The sequence below is a fragment of the Vulpes lagopus genome, chromosome X, assembly GCF_018345385.1.
Source record: "Vulpes lagopus strain Blue_001 chromosome X, ASM1834538v1, whole genome shotgun sequence".
Taxonomy (NCBI): domain Eukaryota; kingdom Metazoa; phylum Chordata; class Mammalia; order Carnivora; family Canidae; genus Vulpes; species Vulpes lagopus.
In genome coordinates, this window is record NC_054848.1 from 31,332,362 (window position 1) to 31,360,132 (window position 27,771).

At 35.9% G+C, this 27,771-nt stretch overlaps 1 protein-coding gene across 6 annotated transcripts in view; it reads left to right on the plus strand.

Annotated features, from left to right (window-relative positions):
* Positions 1-27,771, plus strand: part of CFAP47 (cilia and flagella associated protein 47) — a 492,283-nt gene that overhangs the window by 324,377 nt on the left and 140,135 nt on the right. For all 6 annotated transcript variants that reach the window (XM_041740236.1, XM_041740239.1, XM_041740237.1 and 3 more), the window contains 2 exons: positions 16,286-16,414; positions 25,941-26,038. In XM_041740236.1, the coding sequence (XP_041596170.1) occupies positions 16,286-16,414; positions 25,941-26,038 (227 nt within the window). The remainder of the gene's footprint in view (positions 1-16,285; positions 16,415-25,940; positions 26,039-27,771) is intronic.

Sequence of the window (27,771 nt, forward strand, 5' to 3'; positions counted from 1 at the left end):
CTACGATCATGTTTCAAGTGTGTGCTATGAAGGCTTGAATTTGAATGCCTCTTTGGCCATGGAACAAAGAGTGAAGATTGATCATTTTAAATGAAAGTTAAGGGTAGGGGCACCTGGGTGGCTCAGGCAGTTGCGTGTCCAACTCTTGATTTCAGCTCAGGTCATGATCACAGTATCGCTAGACTGAGCCCCCTGTGGGGCTCCATGCTCAGTGAGGAGTGTGCTTAAGATTCTCTTTCTCCTTTCCCTCTGCAGCGACCCCAACCCCCCACTCCCTGCCCCCGGCTTGCACATCAGTGCATGGGCTCTCTCTCGCTCTCTCTCTCTCTCTCTCAAATAAATAAATGTTTAAAACAAAAGAAAGAAAAAAGTTAATGGCAGACTGCACTAGACCAGTGATAGTGGATTAAACAACAGAGGAAGAGTTTTCAAAGAAATAAAAATGGGAAATGATGTGCTAACAACTTGGGTTTTCAGCAATTCAAACTCTGAGATGGGAGATTAGCTGGACATTTTATTAGGGGATGTATTATGATAAACATTTGTGAAAGGAAAGGTAAGAAGGTATGTTGACCAGGAAGACAAAGAAATTAGGCTTCTAGACAGGTCCAGTGAAGGCTTTTAGTCAATTCATTGGGGTCTCTTAAGCTAGGATGGCCTTTGGAATTGTCCCAAGTTAGGAGAAGGGGACTGGACCTTTATGCTGCTGTGTTGATAAGTAATTGAAAGTGGACTACATGCGGAAGTGGGTTTGACCCTGGATAAGGCATTTTTTTCAAGCTAAGGCAATGCCCAAAGAAGGCTGACCTCATTCGTGTCTCCCAGTGTCATTCCCTGTAGCTACAGGAATAAGTCCTTCATTCCTGATGAGGAATGTGATTGATGCTGTGCTGTATAGGGTCCACCACAGTTCCATCTGATGAAAATTGGATATGGAGAGATAAGGGAGAAAGGAGAGTCAAATGTATTTCTGATAGTAAGCAACACTAAGGAAGGTGATATAATTAACTGAGAAGTCTGTCAACTATACTTCCTTTAAAAATTTTTTTATTAAAAATTTCAAACACTCACCATGTTCAAGTGGGATTTATTCCCAGTATACAAGTGTGGTTCAGTTTTCACAAATCTATCAACTTGATACTTCACATTAGTAAGAGAAAGGATAAAAACCAATTATCATTTCAATAGATGCAGAAAAAGCATTTGACAAAGTACAACATCCATTCATGATAAAAACCCTCAACAGAGTAGGTTTAGAGAGAACATACCTCAACATAATAAAGGCCTTATATGAAAAACCCACAACTAACATCATACTTAATTGGGAAAAACAGAGCTTTTCCACTAAGGTCAGGAATAAGACAAGGATGTCTACTCACCCCTTTTATTCAACATAGTGCTGAAACTCCATGCCACAGCAATCAGACAACAAAAAGAAATAAAAGGCATCCAATCACTAAGGAAGAAATAAAACTCTACTATTCACAGATGACATGATATTCAATGTAGGAAACCTGAAATACTTCACCAAAAAAACTACTAGAACTGATAAACGAATTCATTAAAGTTGCAGAATACAGGATCAACATATAGAAATTTGTTGGATTTCTATATACCAATAATGAAGAAGCAGAAAGAGAAATTAAGAAAACAATCCAATTTACTATTGCACCAAAAATAGTAAAGTATCTAAGAATAAACTTAACCAAAGAGGTGCAAAAACTGTACTCTGAAAACTATCAAACACTGATGAAAGAAATTGAAAATGACACAAGGAAATGAAAAGACATTTCATGCTCATGAATCGGAAGAACAAATATTGTTAAAATGTCTACTCTACCCAAAGCAATCTACACGCTTAATGCAATCCCTATCAAAATACCAGCAGCATTTTTCATAGAACTGAAAACAGACCCCGAAAAGCTAAAGCATTCTTGAAAAAGAAAAACAAAACTGAGGAGCATCTGCGTGGCTCAGTGGTTGAGTGTCCGCCTTCAGCTCAGGTTGTGATCCCAGGGTCCTGGGATTGAGTCCCACATCAGGCTCCTCGCGAGGAGCCTGCTTCTCTCTCTCTGCCTATGTCTCTGCCTCTCTCTGTCTCTCATAAATACATAAATAAAATATTAAAAAAAAAACTGGGGGCAGCCCGGTGGCTCAGCGGTGTAGCACCACCTTCAGCCCAGGGTGTGATCCTGGAGACCCGGGATCGAGTCCCACATCAGGCTCCCTGCATGGAGCCTGCTTCTCCCTCTGCCTGTGTCTCTGCCTCTCTCTCTCCTTCTCTCTCTCTTTCTCTCTCTCTCATCTCTCATGAATAAATAAATAAAATCTTAAACAAAAAAACTGGAGGAATCACAATACCAGACTTCAAGTTATACTACAAAGCTGTAGTAATTTTTTTCTTAAGTAGTCCTTACACCCAACATGGAGCCCAGTGCAGCACTTGAACTCACAACCCTGAGGTCAAGACCTGAGCTGAGATCGAGAGTCAGATGCTTAACCAACTGAACCACCCAGACACCCCATAAGCTGTAGTTATTAAAACAGAATGGTACTGGAACAAAGATAGACACATAGATCAGTAGAACAGAATAGAAAATCCATAAATAAACCCCCAATTCTATGGTTAATTAATCTTCAACAAAGGAGGCAAGAATATATAATGGGAAAAAGTCTCCTCAAAAAATGGTGCCAAGAAGACTAGACAGCTACATGCAAATGAATGAAACTGGACCACATCCTTATGCCATTCACAAAAATAAATTCAAAATGGATTAAATACTTAAAAGACCCAAAACCACAAAAATTCTAGAAGAGAGCGCAGGCAGTAATTTCTCTAATATCAGCCATAGCAACATTTTCCTAGATATGTCTCCTGAAGCAAGAGAAATAGCAAAAGTAAAACATTAGTACTACATCAAAATTAGAAGTTTCTGCATAGCAAAGAAAACAATCAACAAGACTATCAAAACTATACTGGAATTAGACTATAACTGATGTCACCTCATACCTGTCAAAATGCCTAAAATAAAAAACACAAGAAACAACAAGTGTTGGCGAGGATGTGGGAATGCAAACTGGTGCAGCCACTGCAGAAAACAGTATGGAGTTTCCTCAAAAAGTTAAAAATAGAACTACCCTATGATCCAGTAATGGCACTACTGGGTGTTTACCCAAGCAATAGAAAAACATTAATTCAAAGGGACACATGCACCTTTATGTTTATAGCAGCATTATTTATAATAGCCAAATCATGGACACAGTCCAAGTGTCCATCGACAAAGGAATGGAGAAGTGAGATAGATAGATATATAACAGAATATTATTCAGGCATAAAGATAGAATGAAATCTTACCATTTGCAATGACATGGATGGAGCTAGAGATTATAATGCTAAGTTAAATAAGTCAGAGAAAGACAAATACCATATGATTTCACTCGTATGTGGAATTTGAAAAACAAACCAAATGAGCAAAGGGGGGATAAAAGAGAGAGAGAAAGAAGTCAAACCAAGAAATAAACTCTTAACTATAGTGGACAAATTGATGGTTACAAGAAGGGAGGTTGGTGCGGGAGAATGAGTGATACAGATGAAGGGAATTAAAAAGTACAATTATGATGAATAGTGAGTAATGTATAGAATTGTTGAAACACCATATTGTACCTAAAACTAATATAACACTGCTTGTTAACTGCACTGGAATTAAAATAAAACCTTAATATAAAAAACTGACAAAAAAAAACACAAAAAAAAAAAAAAAAATTAAAAAAAAAAAAAAAAACTGACAAAAGCTAAAAAAAATATTAAAAATTAAATTTAGAAATTGAAGCGATCAGGAAGGGAGGCCTGTAGGTGCTGGGGTGGCTCAATTGGTTAACTGACTCTTGATTTTGGCTCAGTTCATAATCTCAGGGTTATGGAATCGAGCCTCAAGTCAGGCTCCCCTCTCAGCAGGGAGTCTGCTTGACCCTTTCCTTCTGCTCTTCCCCTGCTTGCATGGTCTCTTTCTCTCAACTAAATAAATAATCTTTTTTTGTAAAAAAAAAAAAAAAAAGAGGGAAAGCCTAGTTTTATCTTGATTTGAAAATTATCTTTTTATGTCAACTAATTTCAAAAAAAATTGGAAAAATACTGAATCGGTCAACCTAGAAATGAAAGCATGTGATCTTAGAGGAAAACAGACAGACACAGACAAAACCCAGCAAACAAAAATACTGTGTAAGGCGTGACAGAAATCCTGTGTTAATGACTGAATGCATGAAAACATGATGACTTAACTCTCTCCCTAATGCCCAGATAGTGACCTCATTGGTCTGGATCAATATTAGAATGCAAAAAGCTAATATTACTGTCCCATTATTACAGGATTACTATGTAGCAAAATATAGAGATATAGTAATAAGTTGTTTCTATTTATAGTTGTGAAATAGATAACTAAATTTCCATTTGTCTCAGGTAGAGGCTTGAGTTTTTATACAAGACTAATGTTGAGGTGAAGATGATTAGGCTTTAGTGGTTGGGATATATGTTAGTAACAATAATCCTTAAATTTATTTTGATTGTGATAACATGGTTCATGAATATGATTTAGGGATAACTATAATCATATATGTTTACAACATAGAGCAACTCACTCCTATATAGCATAAGAAAATGAACTTGTACATGTAAGAATTAAGTTTGTACAATTTTATATAACATACATATCACTTTTTTCTAATAATTCAGTCCAGTTGCTCTTTAATAGTCTACATAGGAATGCCTGTGTCTCTGGTATAACTGTTCTGAGCTCCTTATGAGGATATCACACTGATCTGCTCAGTACCCTCCAGCTTGTGAATATCAGGGTTGTAATATAACTTTAAAAAGCAAATTTAATAACAACAAACAGGAGACTATCTAAACTTGTAGGAATACCTCTTCATTTCCTTTGTATGATGAAAGATGAAGAGCTGAGAAGCTAAATAATTAGTTTGGGGCCTGGTGGTCCAAAAATATAATGTGAAATCTGGACTCTAAGCCATCTAAGTGTCAGCTCTTTAGTTGACAGTTTTGTTCCCTGATTCCCATTTATGGCCCCAAGATCTAACACTCCAGGCCATCACAAAGTAGCCCATTTCTCAGAACAAATGTCATCTCCAGTGATGACTCAATACAACGGATCCCTGCTTTCTTAGCTTCTATGTGTGTTTAACCTAAAATTTTCAGTTGAGAGAGGATTTTCTGAACATCTCTTCCAACATATTATAGAAAAGACAATCCCTAAATATATTTTTTAAAGATTTATTTATTTATTTATTTATTTATTTATTCATTCATTCATTCATTCATTCATTTGAGAGAGATGGTGGGAGAGACAGCACAAATGGAGAGATGGATAGAGGAAGAGGGATAGAGAAAATTCAAGCAGACTTCCTGCTGAGTGCAGAGCCTGACTCAGGGCTTGATCTCACAACCCTGAGATTATGACCTGAGCCAAAATCAAGAGTTGGATGCTTAACTGACTGAGCTACCCAGGTGCTCCCCTAAATATTTTTAAACAACTTTAATCTAATTGTTAATTAGTACATTTGACTTTATTAACCTAAGTATAAGATCTGATAATTATCTCCTCCAAACTCTTTCTTTTGAGAAACGTACTTTCATCTCCTAGGAAAAAGTCTTTAGAAATTCTTACAATCATTAATAGCATTTATTTGTGACCAAAGAAAGGAGTAACGTGAACTCGAGTAGTTGAATATCTTACCTTTGTCCACAGAGTTGACAGAAGTACAAAAGAGAAAGGCAGTGACAAGGATAATTTATTGAATTGCAAGTCATTTAAATGTATGAGCAAAACTCAGGCTGAAATAATTTAGTATGTTGATCATGGCATGTTAGCCTAAAATGATCTCTAAATATTAAACAACAAGAATACTTTTACACCTAAAAATAATGCAATGTTATATGTTCATTGTATCTCAGGTAAAAAATTAAAAATGAAAAAAATTAAAGAATATTTTCACATAGCATTTACTTACACTATCAAGGCTTTAGATGGTACAATGCCCTCATCAGGGTGTTTTAACTCTTTTTTTTTATTTGTTTTATTTTTCTTTTTATTTATTCATGAGAAATACAGAGAGAGAGTATGAGAGGCAGAGACACACGCAGAGGGAGGAGCAGGCTCCATGCAGGGAGCCTGATGTGGGACTCGATCCCGAGACTCCAGGATCATGCCCTGGGCCGAAGGCAGGCACTAAACCGCTGAGCCACCCAGGGATCCCCATGTTTTAACTCTTTGTTCCACATTACAAAACCAAATATTGAGAATCCATGTTTAAGGTGGTTTCCAGTCATTTTAGTAAATTTAGTCTCTGCCCTGAACATTCATGATACAGTAGTCTGAGATTCTCTCCTGTTATCCATGACCCTTGATAATATGGTAGCTCCAGAAAATAGGTAGCAATGATCATTTTTGATGTAGCCAGCAATTACCTTGTATTTTTTCAATAGCAACTAAAAGTGGTCTTTTACTTGCTGGAAAGTGATTGTATTCATTCAGTTCAATACAATTGTAAATTATAGCTAAGATTCATTTCTGCAAATTTGCAGTTCGGAAGTTCTTACACTGGAATGAAATCTGTTATGACATTGGCACAAGAAAGCCTCGTCCAAACAATTGCAAACAAAGCTTTTAGTCAGCTTTGCTAAAGACTTTTAAAAAAAAATTTCCCATAAACTTCTGTTTAGTGTCAAAACAAAATTTTTCTGTGTGCACAATAAAGTTCTTATGTTAGGCCTATGTTTAAACAAGATAGAAATCGTTTTTATATTTAGCATTCTGCTACTCTCTGAAATTATACACTCTCCAGAAAGATGTATATTACCAGTTGCCATCTTTAAAATACAAATTAAGTTCAAAATTTGATTTCTAATATTGTATGTGATGAGAGGCACTGCCTATCACATGTATTTTCAGAGCGTGATGCTGAGCAAAAGTAGTGCTATTTAAATTTGCATTTTTCATTTAAAGCTTGGGTACTATATTCATGTGAACCACCACATTGCACTGGTAAAATTGCATATCTTTAACTTTGCTGTTTCCTATTTTACTGTTATTGTGTTGCAAAGGAATATATTCAGAAGTCAAACGTGACTTCGGCATCCAATTATATTATTCTCCAGTTCTGTGACCTTGACCTCACCTCACTGACCTCAGGTTTCTTACATGTAAAATATTGATAGTGTTTAATCTTTCAGGGTGGTCATGGGCATTAAATGGGAGTTTATAAAAACTGCTCATCTAGTAGGTGCTCAAATAATGTTTAGCACACTTACTTAATATGTTATCTCCCATTTTTTTAAAAATCCCCTAATACAATATGAATTTCCAGTGGGCTTTGCAGCTTCTTTAATCCCCACTCTATCTGAGTTTGTCTCAGTGAAAATGACAGAAACTTGGCTGAAACTGAACTTGGGTCTTACTGGCTTCTTCCCATCGCCATTGTGGACTGGGACATAGTTGTGGAGGCATGAAAACCAGTCATATTCCACTAGTCTTCAAAACAAATGTTGGTTGCTATAAAGCATTTTTCTTGCTTCTTTAGGTGAAGGAAATATTTTGCAAAAGCAGGGCCTTCTGGAGAGAATGAATTGGGTTTGCTTGGATCCTCTCGTGCTCCTTTGGGCGCTCCTCTTTGCTTTTACTATGTCTGCTTTCCCCTGCCACCTGTGCTCTGATGTTTCATGACAGCTTTGGCCATCTGTGTGGCATTACCCTTCAGGGTTTGTGAGCACTAAACTTTTTCTTCCAGCACCTGTTCCCAAAATCAAAATAAATATTCTAGTCTCAAGGACCACTCAGATGATTGGTTACAGATAAATTCATCCATATTACTAGATCAGTAAGTGATGGCATATACTGTTTTTTTATGCCTTTATGTGAGATAATTTGTCCTTTGACTGCCAGGCCAAGCACTGGCCTCCAGACCAACATCTGGCATATAGCTGCAGGTATCTGGTCAATGCTGAATAGAAGAATCAATACATTTCAAAAATAGAATTGCTTCTAAAATATTTCAGAAATTACTTGGTAGTACAATAAGAGGACTGCAGCAACAATCTGAGAACAAAGGTTTATAAACTTGGAGAAAAACATAAATTTGATAACTGGATTGACTTCATTAAACTGAAGGAAGATACTCTTGCATCTCCAGTGTTTGCCATGAGGCCCACATTTAATTGATACAACACTCACTTGTAATTCTTGATTATGTGTCAGAAACATAGTTCTTCCTGGGAGGGCAAGGCAGGCTATGGATGCTCTATTGAATATAAATTTAGGTTGCTCTTTATATTCAAATTTTAAACTGCTAAGGTATATGTAGCATTATTACGGAAAGGAAATCTTTCTTTTAATCTGGGTATGTGTATATGTGTGAGTATGTATGTGTGTGTGTGTGTCCTACTTTAACAGTCAAAAGAATTGTGTATTTTGTGAGGAGTTATTTACAGTAAAAGAAAAATATGATTTGGCAGATCCTTGGCTTTTCTCATGTAAGACTTTTGCTTAAGAATCTCAGATACATGGATTTATTATAATTTATTCATACATTTTTATGAAAATTTTAAAATTCTAATCACCCTTCAAAGATAATTTCCTAATATGTGGGGAACTAAGCATAACTGGTTGAGATTAGTAGACTTATAAGATTCAGAAATCGTGAAACTAGGGATGCCTGGACGGCTCAGTTGATAAAGCATCTGATTCTTGATTTCAGTTCAGGTCATGATCTCAGGGTCTTGAGATTGGGCTCTGTTCTGTGCATGAAGCCTGCTTAAGATTCTCTCTGTCTCCTTCTCCCTTGGCCTCATCCCCACCCTTAAATTAATAAAAAGAAAAAAAGAAATACTGAAACTAATACTTTTTTTTAGCATTTTCTTTTAACAAGGAACTTCAAAATATTTTACAAATACTTGTCAACATTTGCCTCTCACCACACAGCATTTTTATGAAAAAGCAATCTCCCCCATTTTATTGTTCAGATAGAGCCTAAGGATGCTTTTTAATACTAAAATGCATTTTTTTCATGCAGAAATTACTCATAGAAATAAGTCTAAAGTAAAATTAACAAAACAAATGAAGGCTTTACATGGAGGCTTGAGAAGACACCTCGAATGGTGATTCCAAACAAATGAGCAAACAGTTGCATTTGATATCAGAGAAACATACATGAATTTATGGAACTGAGAGATGTAAATGAATAGAAGTGATAGATAAATGAGAGATAGATTTATAATGAAGACTTTAATATGATGCTGCATTAATTATCCTGCATTAATTATCTCATACACGATACTATATAGTGCTGGAAAGATACTCATAATTGGCTGTGAACTTCACTTACACATCCTGCTTAAACATTACATTCAATTTGGGGTGACAGTTCTCAAATCCTGTTGTTATCCTGCTCAGTAGCAATGAGTAAAATATCTGAAATACAAAGTATGCTTTTTACAGTTTTATTGTGGTATATTTAACATACAATAAACCATGCATATTTAAAGAATACAATTTGAGAAGCTTTAACACATGCATACAACTATGAATCCAAGGTTACAAATCAAATAATGAATATGTCATCCCCCAAAATTTCCTTGTGTCCATTTTTAATCCTTTCAGCCTCCCCTTCCCTCCCCTCATGCCACAAACCACTCTTGCCCTAGGCAATAATTTACCTGGGTTTTTTTTTTGTCACTTTATGTGCATTTGGTAGCAACGTATAAAAATGAAATCATACAATGTATACCCTTTTGAGAGGTTGTTTTCTTTTATGCAACATAACTATTTTAAGATCTATCCACACAGTGCCTGTATCAATAGTATTCCTTTATTGCTGAGGAGTAGTCCATTGAATGGATATACCACAATTTGTTCATCTACCTGTTGATGGGCATTTGGGATTTTCCATTTTTTGGTAATAACAAATAAGTTGATATGAGCAGATATAAAAATCTTTGCATGGGCATATACTTTCATTCATCTCGAGTAAATCACTTATATGTGGGATGGCTGGGTAATATGGTAGTTGAATTTATAGTGTTTAAAGAAATACCTGCCAACAGTTTCTCAAGGAGATTGTTCCTTTTTTCCATTCCCACCTGTACTGCATAAAAGTTCCAGTTTCTCAGGCAGCCCCGGTGGCGCAGCGGTTTAGCGCTGCCTTCAGCCCCGGGTGTGATCCTGGAGACCCGGGATCGAGTCCCACATTGGGCTCCCTGCATGGGGCCTGCTTCTGCCTCTGCCCGTGTCTCTGCCTCTCTCTCACTCTCTCTGAATGAATAAATAAATAAATCTTTAAAAAAAAAAAGTTCCAATTTCTCTATATCTTTGACCATACGTAGTAGGGTTTGCCATTTCAATTTTATCCACTTTAACCTATGTGTAGTACAATTACAGTGTGGTTTTAACCTACATTTCTATAATGAATAATAATGTTAAGCATCTTTTCCTGTGCTTCTTTGTCATCATGTGTCTTCTTCTGAAATGCTTTCTCAAATCTTTTGCCCATCCCTCTCCCTACATTGAGTTGTTTGTTTTTTGGTTGCTGAATTTTCAGAGTTTTAAAAATTGATTCTGGATGCATGTTTTTTATCAGATACATTCTTTAAAATCTTCTCTCCTGAAGTGTGGTTTTTGCTTTGATTTTCTTAATGGTGTCTATTGAGTAGCAGAATTTTTTTCCCAGCATTGACAAATAAAAATTGTGTATATTTAAGATGCACAGTATGATGATTTGATATATGTATACACTGTGAAAGATTATACAAGTTTTTGATATTGATGAAATGCAATTTATCACTTTTTCTTTCATGAATCAAGAAGAAACATGTGGTTTTAATGACAACCTAGATTACTACTGCTTTCACATTTGCCCCAGTAATGAAAGCATAGCTTCTTGCTAAAGCTAAAATATAATGAACCATCCTCTACAACAGAAATCTGAACCCTGCAGATTTTATTAATCTTTCTCTATTGTCTATTGTGTCTTCTGTTATGCACACTTCAAAAATGTGTTATAGAAAGAACAAACAGGGGATCCCTGGGTGGCGCAGCGGTTTGGCGCCTGCCTTTGGCCCAGGGCGCGATCCTGGAGACTCGGGATCGAATCCCACATCGGGCTCCCGGTGCATGGAGCCTGCTTCTCCCTCTGCCTATGTCTCTGCCTCTCTCTCTCTCTCTCACTGTGTGCCTATCAGAAATAAATAAAATTAAATTAAAAAAAAAAAGAAAGAACAAACAGTATAATACCACAAAAAAAAAGGATTCCTAAACAACTACAATTGGATGCTAGACTACTATATGTTTTATCTTAAAAATTAAGAGCTTAAAAGGAATAGATGACAAGAGCTGTTATTATACACAAAATAAAAGCAGATATGGCCACAGCACTGGGTTTCTTAGCCATCAAATTTTGTTTTTCCAGCTTGCCTTTTGGTCCTCTAGAGAGGGAAAATAAAACAAAAGAAAATGAGTTAGAAATGTGGTTAAAAGGAAGTAAGAAAAAGAGAGAGAAAGGAAGGAAAAGGGTCAACAGAGATATCCTTTGGCTTTCATTTTTAGTCTTGCTTCAGATATTTTCAGGTAGTGTATTAGAGAAACAAAACAATTAAAATTCATTTTATCATGTGTAGTATAATGTGCATAGAGCAGATATTTATGAAAACCCTTCTCAACAGAATTAACGTACCTCCAAGAAATTCACAAGGTGATAAAGGCCCAGCCATTCAGAAATTTTCCTTAACCATAATATTCCTCATTAGCGATAGGGAGTGGTGAAGCATGAAGCCAGAGAGAAAGCAGGATGGGTGTGGGGGAACAAAGTGCAAAGAGGTCAAAGACCTTGCCAGGTTCAGCTGTTGCCATGGAAACTTGCTTTGGGAAGTTTTCTAAAGGGTGAAATAGTTTAGATAATCAGTGAGCAGTATCTGAAACCTATTACTTTAGGTCAAAATAAGTGTTTTGTAAGTATGTGAGCTATTTTGCTATTTTTCCAGCGAAAAGCCCATTTCTTCTGTGGTATATTTGGTGATAGTTAGACATAATGTGCCATTTTCCACGTTCTATGTCAGGTAAACGTATGCCTTTGTCACTTACTAACTATAGGACCTGGAGTGAGTTACTGAACTTCTGTACAGCCCAGGTTGCTCAGCTTTAAAATGAGTCTAACGAGGAATTAATGTCTATGCTCATTAAAGGGGTTCAATAGATAATGAATGGGAGGCATTCAGCATACGCCCAAATTCAATAAATGGTATTTTACATTATTTTCAAAAGACTAACCATTGATATAAAACTGCATTGCTCAGGCTTTAAACTTGAGCCTGATATTGACATTTTACAAGATAGTATGGCATTAGAGAAAAACAATTCCTAATGAAAAACAAGCTATATACTAGGAAATGTTTGTTTTGACCATTACAAATGCATTTTGAAAAAATCAAATACGTAGACTGTTTAGTAGAGAAAAAAAATCCACTTGTCAAAATAAAAGCTTGAGCTATTGAAAATATAACAGCTGTAATTACAATCCCTATTAGATTTTTTTAGTAACACTCATTTCAGACAAACTGAAAGCCTCCATTAAGTCAGTGATGCTCTATCTTAGAGAGTTGCTTTGTACACTACTATTATTTCTGTTATACCCAGAGTTTTTCCAAAATAGTCTTATAGTTTTTTTATCACTCTGATAAACTGAGGTACCAACAAACAACCTTTTATTTACTATTGTTCCCCTTTGGATTGGTTGGCTTTAGCCCGAACAGAGGAATATAGGAAGTCAAATAACCACACATGCTTAGTGTGGAAAAATATTATCACCTTTTGAAACACGTATTTTCATAATCATTATTTCCTGCATTTGGTTGAAGGGTTCATTGCTGATAGTTACTGAGTCTAATGTTACTCTTTGTAATAAGTTTAGAAGAATTTGATGCTTGTCTCTTCTACCATAGCAATTCATAACCAAAAATTAAGATGCAATTTAAAAATGTAATTGTGGGGCAGCCCCGGTGGTGCAGCGGTTTAGCACCGCCTTCGGCCCAAGGTGTGATCCTGGAGTCCGGGATCGAGTCTCACGTCGGGCTCCCTGCATGGAGCCTGCTTCTCCCTCTGCCTGTGGCTCTGCCTCTCTCTCTCTCTCTCTCTCTGAATAAATAAATAAATCTTTTAAAAAAATGAAAAATAAAAATGTAATTGTATAGAAATAAAATTAAATTGCCAAGAGAAAGGTTTTTTTTACTGGAAAGAAATTGTGTATAAATTCATGGCATAATTCTAAGATACATTGTTTTAAAGTGTTCTTTCAGTTAAAACATTAGCTACTATATAGACCTATAATTCCATAGTTCTCTTCATTTATTTCTAATTTTTGAGATAAATACTTAATTTCTCATGCTGGCATATAATATACAGTCTTGTTATACTCATGTAAGGCTTTTGAATTGTTTTACAAATTATTGTTCAATTTCTTTTTGTTAAGGGACAATAAAACTGTAATGTTTAGATGGGTATGTTGGAGGAAGAAAAATATGCTGAGTATATAAATAGGCTGAAATGAGAAAGAATAGAGAATGTGTGCTTTTAATTCTTGAGAGTATTTCATAGTATTTGAAATATTGATTAGGTTCCCTTATTATTCAGTGCAAACATATTGTTTAACATTATGTAGGCTTATCCAAATCAGCTTTGTCTGAGTTGTTTTTCTTAAGTTTCCTTTTCAAATTGTTCATTACAATTGTATAGAAATTTAACTACTTTTGTTTATTGATTTTGTATCCTGCATATTTACTGAATGCATTTATTAGGTCTAACATTTTTTTGTATGTAATCATTAAGGTTTTCTCTATATGAAATTGTGTCATCTGCAAATATAATTATACTTCTTCTTGTCCAATTTGGATACCTTTATTACTTTTTCTTGCATAATTGCTCTGGCAAGAAATTCCAGTATTATGTTGAATAGAAGTGGCTAAACCAGACATCCTTCTCTTGTTTCTGATCTTAGAGGAAAAGATTTTAGTCTCTTACCACTCATTTGATAATAGCTGCGAATTTTCATATGTGGCTTTTTTAGGAAGTTCTATCCCTAATTTATTTATTTTTTATGATAAAATGGTTTTTTTTAATTAATTTTTATTGGTGTTCAATTTACCAACATACAGAAAAACACCCAGTGCTCATCCCATCAAGTGTCCACCTCAGTGCCCGTCACCCATTCCCCTCCAACACCCGCCCTCCTCCCCTTCCACCACCCCTAGTTCGTTTCCCCGAGTTAGGAGTCTTTATGTTCTGTCTCCCTTCCTGATATTTCCCAACATTTCTTTTCCCTTCCTTTATATTCCCTTTCACTATTATTCATATTCCCCAAATGAATGAGAACATACACTGTTTGTCCTTCTCCGATTGACTTATTTCACTCAGCATAATACCCTCCAGTTCCATCCCTAATTTATTTTTATCATGAAAGGATGTTGAATTTTGCCAAATACTTTTTATTCATCAGTTGAGGTGATCATGTTTGTTTTCATTCTGTTAATGCGGTTTATTATGTTGATTGATTTGTGTATGTTGAACCACTCTTCCTTCCTTCCTTCATTCATTCATTGATTCTTGGAATGAATCCCATTTGACCATAGTATATAATCTTTATAATGTGCTGCTGAATTCAACTTGCTAGTATTTTGTTGAAAAGTTTTATATTAATGTTCATCACGGATATTGGATTTTAGTTTTCTTTTCTTGTCCTATCTTTGTTTTTCTATCAGGACATTGCTGGCCTCCTAGAATGAGTTAGGATGTTTTCCCTTCTCTTCAATTTTTAAGTGTTTGAGAAAAAAATAATATTAATATTAAGTCTTCTTTAAATATTTGATAGAATTCAACAATGAAGCCATCTCGTCCTGGGCTTTTCTTTGTAGGAAGAGTTTTGATTACTCATTCAATCCCTTTACTAGTTTTATGTCTATTCAGGTTATCTCTTATTCATGAGCAGTTTTAATAGATTCTGTACTTCTAGGAAATTGATCATTTCATCTAAGTTACCCAATGTGGGGGGTATATAGTTGTTCATAGTATTCTCTTACAATGCTTTTTATTTTGGTAAAAACAACATAATGTCCCCACTTTATTTCTGATTTTATTAATTTGACTCTCCATTCCTCTTTTCTTAATTACTTTAAAGGTCTGCCAATTATGTTGACCTTTCCAAAGAGCCAATATTTTTGTTTATTGTTTTTCTCTGTTTTATTTACCTCCACTCTGATCTTCATTATCTCCTTCCTTTTGTTAGTTTTGGGTTTAGTTTGCTCTTCTTTTTCTAGTTCCATAACAATGTGCGATTAGTTGTTTTTTATTTTATTTTATTTTATTTTATTTTATTTTATTTTATTTTATTTTATTTGGTGGGTTTGAACTGAGATCAAGACCTGAACTGAAATCAAGAATCAGATGCTTAACCTACTGAGCCACCCAGGCACCACAGGTTGTTGATTTTAGATTAATCTTTTTAAAGTATGCTTTTGCTACTATGAATTCCCCTCTTAGTGCTGCTCTCACTGCACCACATGAGTTTTGTATACTGTGTTTTCATTTTCAATCATCAGATATTTTCTAATTTCCATTGTGGCTTCTTCTTTAAAATATTGATTAAGAGTTTATTGTTTCATCTCCAAATTGAATTTCCACATTTTCTCCCATTATTGATTTGTACTTTCATTCCATTGTGATAAGAAAAGATGCTTTGTATGATTTACATTTTTTTAAATGTATTAAGATATGCTTTGGGGCCTCACATCTGATCTGTCCTGGACAGTGTTCCATGTTGATTTAAGAAGAATGTGTATTCATTCTACTATTGTTGAGTGGAATGTGTGTTGAGTGGAATGGTGAGTGTAACACCAGAGACACTTTGTAATATCCACTGTCAACCTCGGTTTCATATTTGGGTGAACTGAGGCACATAGCTGGTAACAGACATCCCGGGTTGTGAACCTAGGTATCACATTGCTGGTTTTAATTAAAAACTGATTATCTCTTATACTTAAAAAATAAATATTAATGAATTTTCTATTAAATTGTTCTGTACCACCATCAGGTTTAAGTCTAATACTAACTCTTAGAATTTATGTTTGGCTTTATATTCATTAGTTTCAAGCTAAAGCATCTTTAGTACCTAAAATTGACCTTTCATTTTAGAAAATTAATCCCTGGTTAATCTGGCATCTTGTACTTATGTGTTGTAGGTGCAATTTCATTTTCTGTTAAAAGCAGACAAGTCGATGACTCTCCGGAAGAGTCAGATCAAGATCTAATACCTTCCTTTGAGAAATCATTATCAGAACTATTCCACAAGTCTGATGAGGGAGACTCAGGTAAATTTATGAAGGAGTTTCATGATCACTTCTCAATCATTCACTTTTAAAATGAATACATGCTTTGCATTCATAATGTATATACAGCTGTGTGTTGCATATATCTATAAGAATGTTATTGTATTATTTCAGGATTAACTTTATGTAGTTTACTTTCTGGATTTGTACAGCTACTAACATTAATAGATTAAAATACGTCAGCTTGAAGGCTGTCTACTCTTCCATAAGTGAAAAGCTTTACATATACTTGTTATTAAACAGAAAAATTACAGTACATTTCTGATAAAATGTTAATGAGTATATAATTTTAACAATGTAATATGCTTTTCTTCAGCGTAGGAGATGATAACAATCTTCCTCATATGCAGAAGAAAATCAGTGCTATTTTTTTCCTTCCTGTTTTATAAAGATTTGAGTGTTGTTAAACATCATATCTTTTTAGTAGAAATTCAAAGGAAATTGAGGTAATGGAGAATTGGAAGGCACAGGGCAGATTTCCTGGAGAATGGGTGACTGAATTCTCTTATGGGTGAGTAGCAGGGACATAAGAGGACGATAGAGAAGAGTGGGTCATCAGGAGCACAGCTGTGGAGACAATGAGGTATATCAAAGAAGAAATCTTTATTGAATGACTTTGTGTTTAGTCAGGATTCTTCAATAAAACAGACACTACCATAATATAATGTAATGTAAATAGGTGCATATTTATATATAGACAGACAGATGTTGAAATTTTTAAGAATTGGCTGACATGATTATGGGGACTGGCAAATCCAAAATCTGTAGGGCAAGCAAGCAGGGCAGAGAATTACAAAAGAATTCCAAAGGCAATCTTGGGTTCAAATGCCTGAAGCAGGCCAGGTAGGCTATAAGCTCAGACAGGATTTCTCTTTCAGTTTTGAGTAAGAAAGGCTTCTTCTTCAGGTAACCTCAGTATTTGCTTTTAAGGCTTCAAACTGATTGGAGGAGGTGCACCCATATTATGCAGGGTAATCTGCTTTACTCAAACTCCACTGTGGAGGTGGACCCTTCACAGCAAGATCTAAGACTGGTGTTTAAACAAACAACTAGGCATCAGAGCCCAGCCAAGTTGACACATAAAATTAACCATCACAGAATACATGGATTAAGAGTGATATTTAGGCACTATTCAAAATGATTTGGAAAGGGAACAGCAGTTGAGGCCAGCTAGACAGGCCACTGGGACAGCAAACTGGCTTTGAAATGAAGAGAACAATGTATTTTATGGTGGCAATGAGGATAGAGACATACCATTAAAGATGGAAAGCATTAGAGACTAGCATTAGATGACTCTTTTTTTTTTAAGATTTTATTTATTTATTTATTTATTTATTTATTTATTTAAAAGAGAGAGAGAGCACAAGCAGGATTGGGGACAGGGAGGGCGAGAAGCAGACTCCCTGCTCAGCAGGGAGCCCAATGTGGGGCTCAATCCGAGGACTCTGGGATCATGACCCAAGCCAAAGCAGACGCTTAACCGACTGAGCCACCCAGGTGCCACTAGATGACTCTCTTAAGAGAGGAGATGGAAAGAGAGGATTGATTTCAAACACGAACAAGGTTTGTTTGTATCTTGGTGAATAGAAAAATACCGAGCTATTCATTTAGAAATGTTGGGACTTGGTTAAAATAACGTTTGTTAAGTAGACCCCTGGGATGTCAGATGGTGTGTCACAGTTCAACAAAAGGCCACAAGGAAAAGTGAAATAAAGCTTATTACTCACAGATCTTGGAGAATGCATACTTCACTCCTCGACAGGCCACATAAGGAGGTCGAGGCAGGGTGCAGACAAAGAGAGAAGAAAGACCTGGACATTAGGGTTCTCAGGCAGAATGCTTTGGGGTTCCAGGCTAAGGCCAGATTTGGTTAATTCAAACCAAAAAGAGTAGGATTCTGGTAAGCATCATGGGGGTCTCATCCAAGTGCTACACAAGGGGAAGGCCCTGAGAGGCAGAGAAGGGTGCTTATCACAAGGGTGGTTAGGGAACCATATCAGAAATTTATATTTACTTGTAACCATGTGGGCTGGTATCTGATGTGTGCACTCTCCAGAGAGGCTACTATCAGTTTAAATCCCATGCAATAAATTAAATAAATAAATAAATAAATAAATAAATAAATAAATAAATCCCATGCAGCCCATGTGGCCACACAAAATGGATGCGGAGACAGCCATATTATGGAGTAATTTAGTTGAACTATCAATAAGAAGAAATAAAAAGGCTGGGAGATTATAATGCTTGGCACAGTTTTGTACTTCCTGATTTTGATGTGACAGCTAGACATTTATGTGGCAATAGCCAGTCATCATTCGAATATTTGGAGCTGAGACAAAAAAATAGGTTGTAAAGATTTAAGATCAAAGAATAGAGGACTGTTGTAGATGGATTATGCTAGGAGTGAAACCCTCATCGAAATCTAATGAAAAAGAAAGAGAAAGAAGAAAGAAAGAAAGAAAGAAAGAAAGAAAGAAAGAAAGAAAGAAAGAAAGAAAGAAAGAAAGAAAGAAAGAAAGGAGAAAGAAAGGAGAAAGAAAGAAAGAAAGAAGAAAGAAAGAAAGAAAAGAAAGAAAGAAAGAAAGAAAGAAAGAAAGAAAGAAAGAAAGAGAAAGAAAGAAGAGAAATCTAATGCAAAGAACTATGAAGGAAAGCCAGGTAAAAGTGTTTGAAAGAAAATCAGAATATTATGGCATCATGTTAATGGAATAAAAAGGAGTGATATCTAATTGAAAAATCTTCATGATGACAGGTTGCAAGGCAGATTAAGAGCTAGGAAAAATGCATCTAATAATATTCCAAGTATCCCCAGTTCTTCAAAGTGGTCTGCTGATATCAGACAGGATTAACCTTTCCATCTCCTGTAATAACACAGGACTTTTTCTTACCGATTGCTCAGCAGTGAATCTCTTTTCAATTAGGGAAGTTTCAGTTAGGTAAAATGAATAAGTTCTGGGGAACTAATTAATGTACAGCAACATGATTACAGTTAACACTACAGTGGGTGGGTATACTTGAGATTTGCTTAGAAGGTAGGCCTAAGTGTCTTCACCACCCCCACCAAAAATCAGTAATTATGTGAGATGATAGATGTGTTAATTAGCTTGACTGTAGTGATTATTTTATAATGCATACCATATCAAACCAAGGTGCACCTTAAATACAATTTTTAATAGTTATACCTCAATAAAGCTAGGACAAAAAAAAGAAATGAAAACAACTAAATAAGAATTTTTTAACCTTCCAAATAGAAAAACTTGAAAAATATTAGTAACAGTTTTGAGGAGGGTCACATATTTTTTTTTTTTTTTTTTGGAGGAGGGTCAAGTTTTTTTTTTTTTTTTTTTTTTTGAGGGTCAAGTTTAAAGACACAATCTTATGCATTATAATGGGAATTTGAAAGCATTTACAATGTTTAACACTTTTTTTTTTTTAATTTTAAGTAATCTCAGTACCCAACATGGGACTCAAACTTACACCCCCAAGATTAAGGGTTACATACTCTACTGACTGAGCCAGCCCGACACCCCTAAAACTTTTAAGATTTTTTTTTATACACTTGATCCAATTATTTCAGTCTAAGAAATTAGTTGGAATAAGATAATCAGAGATATGCACATATATTTTTCTATAAGAACATTCTTTATGTGATCTATTATGTTGAATAATTAAAACTTAAGGTTTTTACTTTTACAATTATATTTATATAATTTTGTAATTATGTAATTTTTATTTATTTAATTTTGAATACATATTACTCGCACATAATTTTTTCCCACTTTTATTGAAAAATAATTGACATGCATCACTATATAAGTTTAGAGTATGCAGCATGATGGTTTGCTTTACATATTGTGAAAAGCTTACAATAGGTCCTGCTAATATCTCTCTTTTCATATAGATACAATAAAAAGAGAAAAAGAAAAAAAAGGAAAAAATTCTCCTTGTGATAAGAACTCAGGATTTATACTCTTAACAGCTGTCCTATATATCATACAGCACTGTTAGCTATACTCATCATGTTGTAATTACATTGTAGTCCTTATTTCTCTTATAAATGAAAGTTTGTATCTTTTGACCACCTTTCCTCCTCTCCACCCCATGCTCTACCTGTGATAACCGCAAGTCTGATCTCGTTTTCTGAGTTGTTTTTTTTTTTTTTTTAAGATTCCACATAGAAGTGAAGTCATACAGTTTTTTCTTTCTCTTTCGGATTTATTTCACTTTATCATAATGTCTCCAAGGCCTGTCCATGTTGTTGTAAATGGTAGGATTTCCTTGTTGTTGTTTTTTTTAATGGCTGAATAATATTCCATTATATGTATATCTCACAACTTCTTTATCCCATCATCCCTCGATGGACACTTAAGCTGTTCCCATATTTTAGCTATTGTAAGTAATGCTGCAAAACATGGGGGTTCATACATCTTTTCCAAGTAACTATTTTGGTTTTCTTCAGATAAATACCCAAATGTGGGTATGGAAGTTTATTTTTAATTTTTTGAGGATTGTCCATACTGTTTTCCATAGTGGTATAACTGATTTTTTAAAAATTTATTTATTCATGAGAGACAGAGAGAGAGAGAGAGGCAGAGACATAGGCAGGGAAGAGGGAGAAGCAGGCTCCATGCAGGGAGCCTGATATGGGACTCGGTCCCGGGTCTCCAGGATCATGCCCTGAGCCGAAGGCAGATGCTCAACTGCTGAGCCACCCAGGCATCCCATTATCTTTCTTTTTTAAAGTTTATTTATTCAAGTAATCTCTACACCTGTCATGAGGCTTGAACTCACAACTCTGAGATCAAGAGTCTCATGTTCCTCTGACTAAGCCAGCCAGGTGCCCCTACATTTTCATTATCTTAAGCAAAGCATATTCTAAGTTCCTTCCTGGTGTTTTTCTCAATTATCTTTAACCATGGGCTATATGCCTTTCTTCAGACTTAAATCTCTTGGCAGTTTCAGTGGCTGCACCAATCTGTATTTGCCACCAACAGAGCACAAGGGTTACCTTTTTTGTGTATCCCACCAACACTTGCTATTTTCTGTTCTTTTGATAGTAGCCATCCTAATGAGTGTGAGATGATAGCTAATTGTTGTTTTTGATTTGCATTTCCCTAATGATTAGGGATAAAACTTAAGTTCTAAGAGCAAATATTGTCTGAACGATAAAAATGTTTGCACACACATACATAGATATGGACATATCAATTTTATATTATTTGTATACCCCAGTGTATTTATATATATGTATGTGTGTGTGTATCTATACATCTATGTCCTTTTTAATTTTTTTTTTAAGATTTATTTATTTATTCATAAGAGACACAGAGAGAGAGGCAGACACATTAGCAGAGGGAGAAGCAGGCTCCATGAAGGGAGCCCGATGTGGAACTCGATCCTGGGACCGCAGGATCACACCCTGAGCCAAAGGCAGACTCTCAACCACTGAGTCACCCAGGCATCCCTACATCTATGTCTTTATTGATATATCAAGCCTGGTATTTTATACAAGAAAAAATAAATATTTACTCTTAGTCATGAGATCATGAATAATTTTCATCTTTAAGCTTTTCAGGAATTTCTAAGATCACTATAGTGAATGTTATTGATTTTATAATTAGCAAACAGTTTTAATATGTTTAAGGCCTTTAGCTAAACAATGCTTAATAATTATTATTTTGTTCTCATTGATCAATCATCTTTAATCTTAGTCTAACCAACAAACTCATATTCAGTGTACATTTTTAGCACTGTAGGAATTAAATCAGCTACATTACTACACTGCCTTATGTGATAGTCACAGCAATCACAAATATTAAGTGTTATTGTTTCTGTGATAGCTAATTTTATGTGTCAACCTAGCTAGGTTATAGTGTCCAGATAATAGATGAAATATTATTCTGGATGTTTCTTTGAAGGTGATTTTGGGTTTTTTTGTTTTTTGTTTTTGTTTTTTAATTTTTATTTATGATAGTCACAGAGAGAGAGAGAGAGGCAGAGACACAGGCAGAGGGAGAAGCAGGCTCCATGCACCGGGAGCCCGATGTGGGATTCAATCCCGGGTCTCCAGGATCGCGCCCTGGGCCAAAGGCAGGCGCCAAACCGCTGCGCCACCCAGGGATCCCTGAAGGTGATTTTGGATGAGAATTATATTTAAATCTCTGAACTTTGAATAAAAATGGCCCTCCATAGTGTGGATAGGTCTCATCCAATCAGTTGAAGGTCTTAATAGAACCAAGAATGACATCCCCAGAACAAAAAAGAATTCTACCCATAAGCCAACTTTGGATTTGCACCGCAATTCTTTCCTGGATCTATAGCCTACTGACCTAACCTGAAGGTTTTGGACCCACCAAGTCAATTATGTGAGCCATTTCCTTAAAATCAATCTCTCTCTGCTTCTGTTTCTCTGTCTCTGTCTCTATATATGCACACACATATCCTCTTGGTTCTCTTCCTCTGGAGAACTTTGACCAAGACCGTCCCCATTCCATAGATGGGCAGACTGTTTGACTATTCTTTGTGCCAACCCAGAATCATAGGGCATTCAAGCTTTATAGTCACGAAGCCCTTTCTCTCCAGAATTACTGTCCCTGTAAGTTCAATGTGGATTAAGGCATTAGAAAAACCAGTGAAATATACATGAGCAACCTAGAACGGAAACCTTTTTCATTTTAACAACTTTGGTTTATTTTGAGATGTCACATTTAAACATCATAAAAGCATGTAAAGCACAGTCATAGAACTGAAGGAGCAGCCATTTCAAACATGAGCAGAGGTTTTCTCAGTAGCCTAATATCAATATAAAGTTGGTAACTTATTCTCTGTTCATTAATGGTTTCAAGGTAACCATTTAGTTGGTGTCTGTAAAACAAATAAACACAGAAGGCAATTCAAAATGCAGAAGTAAGTTCACCCTCAAGAACTTCTCACAAGTATTTGGAATAAGAATTCACATGGACCTTCTCTGTCTCCCTCTCACTAGCTAATTGTTCTGAATGTCTGGATTGTTCTGAGATCCACTAACTTGATAAGTTTTCTTGATAGCTAAAGTATTAGAATAGAATGGAATATAATATAATATAATATAATATAATATAATATAATATAATATAATATGAAGTAGTGTATTGCAGTACAATAAGATACAATGCTCTTGGTAGGAGGGAATAATTTTCCCTCTACCCTTCTAAATTCTTGGCCAAGACCCCCCCTGTAATAACAAAAAAAAAAAAAAAGATAAGCAGAAGAAAAATAAACAGAAGTTCAGTAAAGTGGGGTGCCGGGTGGGTCAGTTAAGCATCTGACTTTTGATTTCGGCTCAGGTCATGATCTCAGAGTAGTGAGACTGAACACCATCTGTGATGCTCACAGGGGTTCTGTGATGAGTGTGAAGCCTGCTTGGTATTCTCTCCCCCTCCCCAACATGTGCATGCACGCACACACTCTCTCTCTCCTTGTATACATGGGAGAGACCCAGGAAAAAAAAATGAGTAACTCCTTGAAAAGGTCCAAGCCCTTATCTTAAAATACCATCTCCTACTAAAGACAAAGATGTTGGGGGAAGGAGAGCCAAAAATGCAAAGTTAGCAGGAAAGTACAGTAAACAAGAGTAAGGTTGTTTGATAGATTTAGGTCACTGTCTTCTCCATTGATATGAAATTCTAAAGATGTAATCAATTCAGCTTTCTAGTACAGAGAGGGAGACCCTTACAAATGCAGATTTCCTTTATAAATGTAAATGTCTCTTACTAAAGGGTAACTTTACTCAGTTTTCAGAACTTCTGTATCTGTAGCTTCTTAAAAATAGTCAGTGCAAAATATATACCAAATTTATACCAAAGATGTATTGTAGGGTAGCAAATTCTACTCCACTTCACCATGCAGTACAATTTCATACAACACAATGTCATTGGGTGCCTTACAGTACAACACAGTGCCATGCTATGTACTGAAATACACAACACTGTCTTTCAGAAGGGAGTGAGAATTCCATGAGTCTGGGCCCCTTATTTCAGATGAGGAAAATGAGGCCCAAAGAGGCTGATTTACCTAAGTAAGTCAGCAGTACCTGGAATCTTTAAAATATGACAATACTGATATGAATATGCATATGAATAATGGAAATTGGAGGGCATCTAAAACCATATACTAGCTCAACACTGGAGACTAAAGAATATCAAAGTAGAAACCGAACAGATCAGGCTAACCAAATGGAAAGCTTGAGTTTGATGCAAGTACAAACCCTGCTACACAAGACTGCTGTGGTAGACCAAGGTTCCAGTAACAGGATTTGGAAGTATGACTTTAGACATCACCAGTGACAGAAATGCTTGCTTTAAAAAAAAAATTTTTTTTTCAGGAACCCAGATGTAAACATTACTTTGTCACCACTTAGTCCATTCCCAATCCAGCTTCCTTTAGGCTAAATTGCTAGGATCCTTTTTCACACTTTCAAGAAAAGAAAAATCTCATCAATTATTCCTGATTTTGTCCTTAGACTGGATTCTTATGGTACTGGAAATGTACCACTGTGAAATATAACACAATACTTAGATAGTTCTATGTATAATATGTGAATGTTTTGGCAATTGGGGGAAATGATTAGTTATTTCTTTTGAAATATTCTTTTTTAAAAAAGAGTTTATTTATTTGATAGAGAGAGAGCATAAGGGATCCCTGGGTGGCGCAGCGGTTTGGCGCCTGCCTTTGGCCCAGGGCACGTGGAGACCCCGGATCGAATCCCACGTCGGGCTCCCGGTGCATGGAGCCTGCTTTTCCCTCTGCCTGTGTCTCTGCCTCTCTCTCTGTGTGTGACTATCATAAATAAAAAAAAAAAAAGAAGAGAGAGAGAGAGCATAAGTAGGGGGAGTGGCAGGCAGAGGGAGAGGAAGAAGTAGACTCCCTATGGAGCAGGGAGCTGGATGCAGGGCTCCATCTGAGGACCCTGGGATCATGACTTGAGCATAAGGCAGATGCTTAACCAACTGCTTAACCAACTGAGCCACCCAGGCGCCCCTAATAATTTTTTAAAAGATTTTATTCATCTATTTACAAAAGAGAAACAAAAATATTGGCAGAGGTGAGGAAAGAGAGTGTGAGGGGGGAGAGAGGGAGAAGCAGACTCCCCACTGAGCAGGGAGTCCAACACGCAGGGCTAGATCTCAGGGACCCAGGAACATGACCTGAACCACCCAGGCACCCCTGAAATATTAATTCTTAACCTAGAAGTAAAATATTCTTATTTTAGTGGGGACTATAATGAATTCCAGGGGCAGGTAGAGGATGGGGAGCTTTTATGGGGCATGCTCATGGCCATGCAAGATGATGCTTCTCTTCACACTCAAAAATTGTAATGCAGCCAGCTTTTCACCCTCTCCTTGGCTCTCTTGACAAATGAGTTTATCAAAAAGAGTTTGGACATGATATCTATTGATGTTTCTAAAATTTTTATGTTAAGTATGGTATTCTGAAGCCACATTAAGAGATTTTTTTTTTTTTTTTCCAGATGATGATGTTAGCAACTTCCAAGTCTGGTATTCTCTTGAGATCCATAGCTCTCCAGGACCACCAGTAAAAGTTATTGAAATGAAATGCATTTCTCTGGTAAGAACCCATTAAATGTTCATAGACTCTGTCTTTTTGTAAACAGAGTTTTTGTTGTACATTTAAATTGCGATTCCCTAAAAAAAATCCAGATTAAATGAGCATATTAGGTTAAGTTATTCAAATTATAGGAGTTTTATTCTAAATCCAGTAATATCGACCTTAAGTGCTTATGGAAAACATATTTTAGCTCTATGGTATCTTTTTTTTTTTTTAAAGATTTTATTTATTTATTCATGAAAGACACAGAGAGAATGGCAGAGACACAGGCAGAGGGAGAAGCAGGCTCCATACAGGGAGCCCGATGTGAGACTCGATCCTGGGACACAGAGATCACGGCCTGAGTGGAAGGCAGACGCTCAACCGCTGAACCACCCAGGCATTCCAGCTCTATGGTATCTTATAGTAGCTTTACTGATTAATATGCTACATGAATGTTTCAAGAGTTACCACGAGCAAACTTAACCTTAGCCTACATGCATAACCTCACACATACGATAAAAGCAGAATTATGTTTTTGTCAGGGTTCTGGAATATCCTGTCCCCTCAAGGTTTTTCTAGCTGAACTAAGAACCAAATTGACATGAGACAGATTAACAGGAGAAAAATCAAAGTTAATAGTGTATGTATGCGGAATGCACATAGACATGGGAATCCCAAACACAGGCAAAATGAGGTACATATGTCATTCTGAATTAAGGAGAAGAGGGTAGGGGTCTGAGACTTCAAAGAGAAGGAATGCAATTTACATAAAGATGAAAAAGAGTAAATATTTGGTATGCAAATGTTTGCTGGGCCTCTTAGAAAGAAGGTGATACAGAGAACTTTGATCAAACAGGCCTTGCTCCCTTCCTCCCTGCCTCCACACCCAGTTCATTGTATAATGTAGTTATCTGTGGTGATAGCTATCTTCCTGGAGAAGGTCTTCTGTTTGAATTCTTTTTATGCAATTGAGGAAAGAGGTAAAGAGATTTTCCTGAATCAGCTTGGGTTTGGTTGCTTTTTAACTCAAAATAACCTTTGTACCAAAGTTGTTCATTTTGAGGAGACCTGCCTTTGGTTCCTATAGTCTGTTGACTCTTACAGTACTGTTTCTTTCTGGTTTCTACATCAGGCTTTTCACTTTGAAACACATTTGAAGTAACAGACATAGATTTGGCATTTTAAATAATAGTGACTAAGAATAGGATTGTCTTATATGAATTATTAAAGTGTTACTAAATCTATGTCCATTATTGTTCTGATTACTTAATAAAGTAAATAAATATTGGATCTTGGTAGTTTTTTTTTAAAAAAAGATTTTATTTATTTCAAGAGGGGGAGACAAGATGAGCAGAGGGGAGGGGCAAAGGGAGAGAGAGAAGCAGACTCCCCACTGAACATGGAGCCTCAATCCCAAGACCCCAAGATCATGGAGCTGAAGTCAGATGCTTAACCGACTGAGCCATCCAGATGCCCCATATTGAGTCTTGGTTTAAATGAAACATGAGGACAGTATTAATTGCTCTTAACAATGTTTTAATTTGACTTAATTTTCTTATTGTTAGTACTTAAATATTTAAAATGATGATAAAAGTTATTTTCATTTTTAAAAATTGCAGAGAGATTTTTCATAAAATTGATTATTGAGAATCTTGAACTTTTTTTTTCAAGATTTAATTTGTTTATTCATGAGAAACACAGAGAGAGAGGCAGAGACATAGGCAGAGAGAGAAGCAGGCTCCACCAAGGAG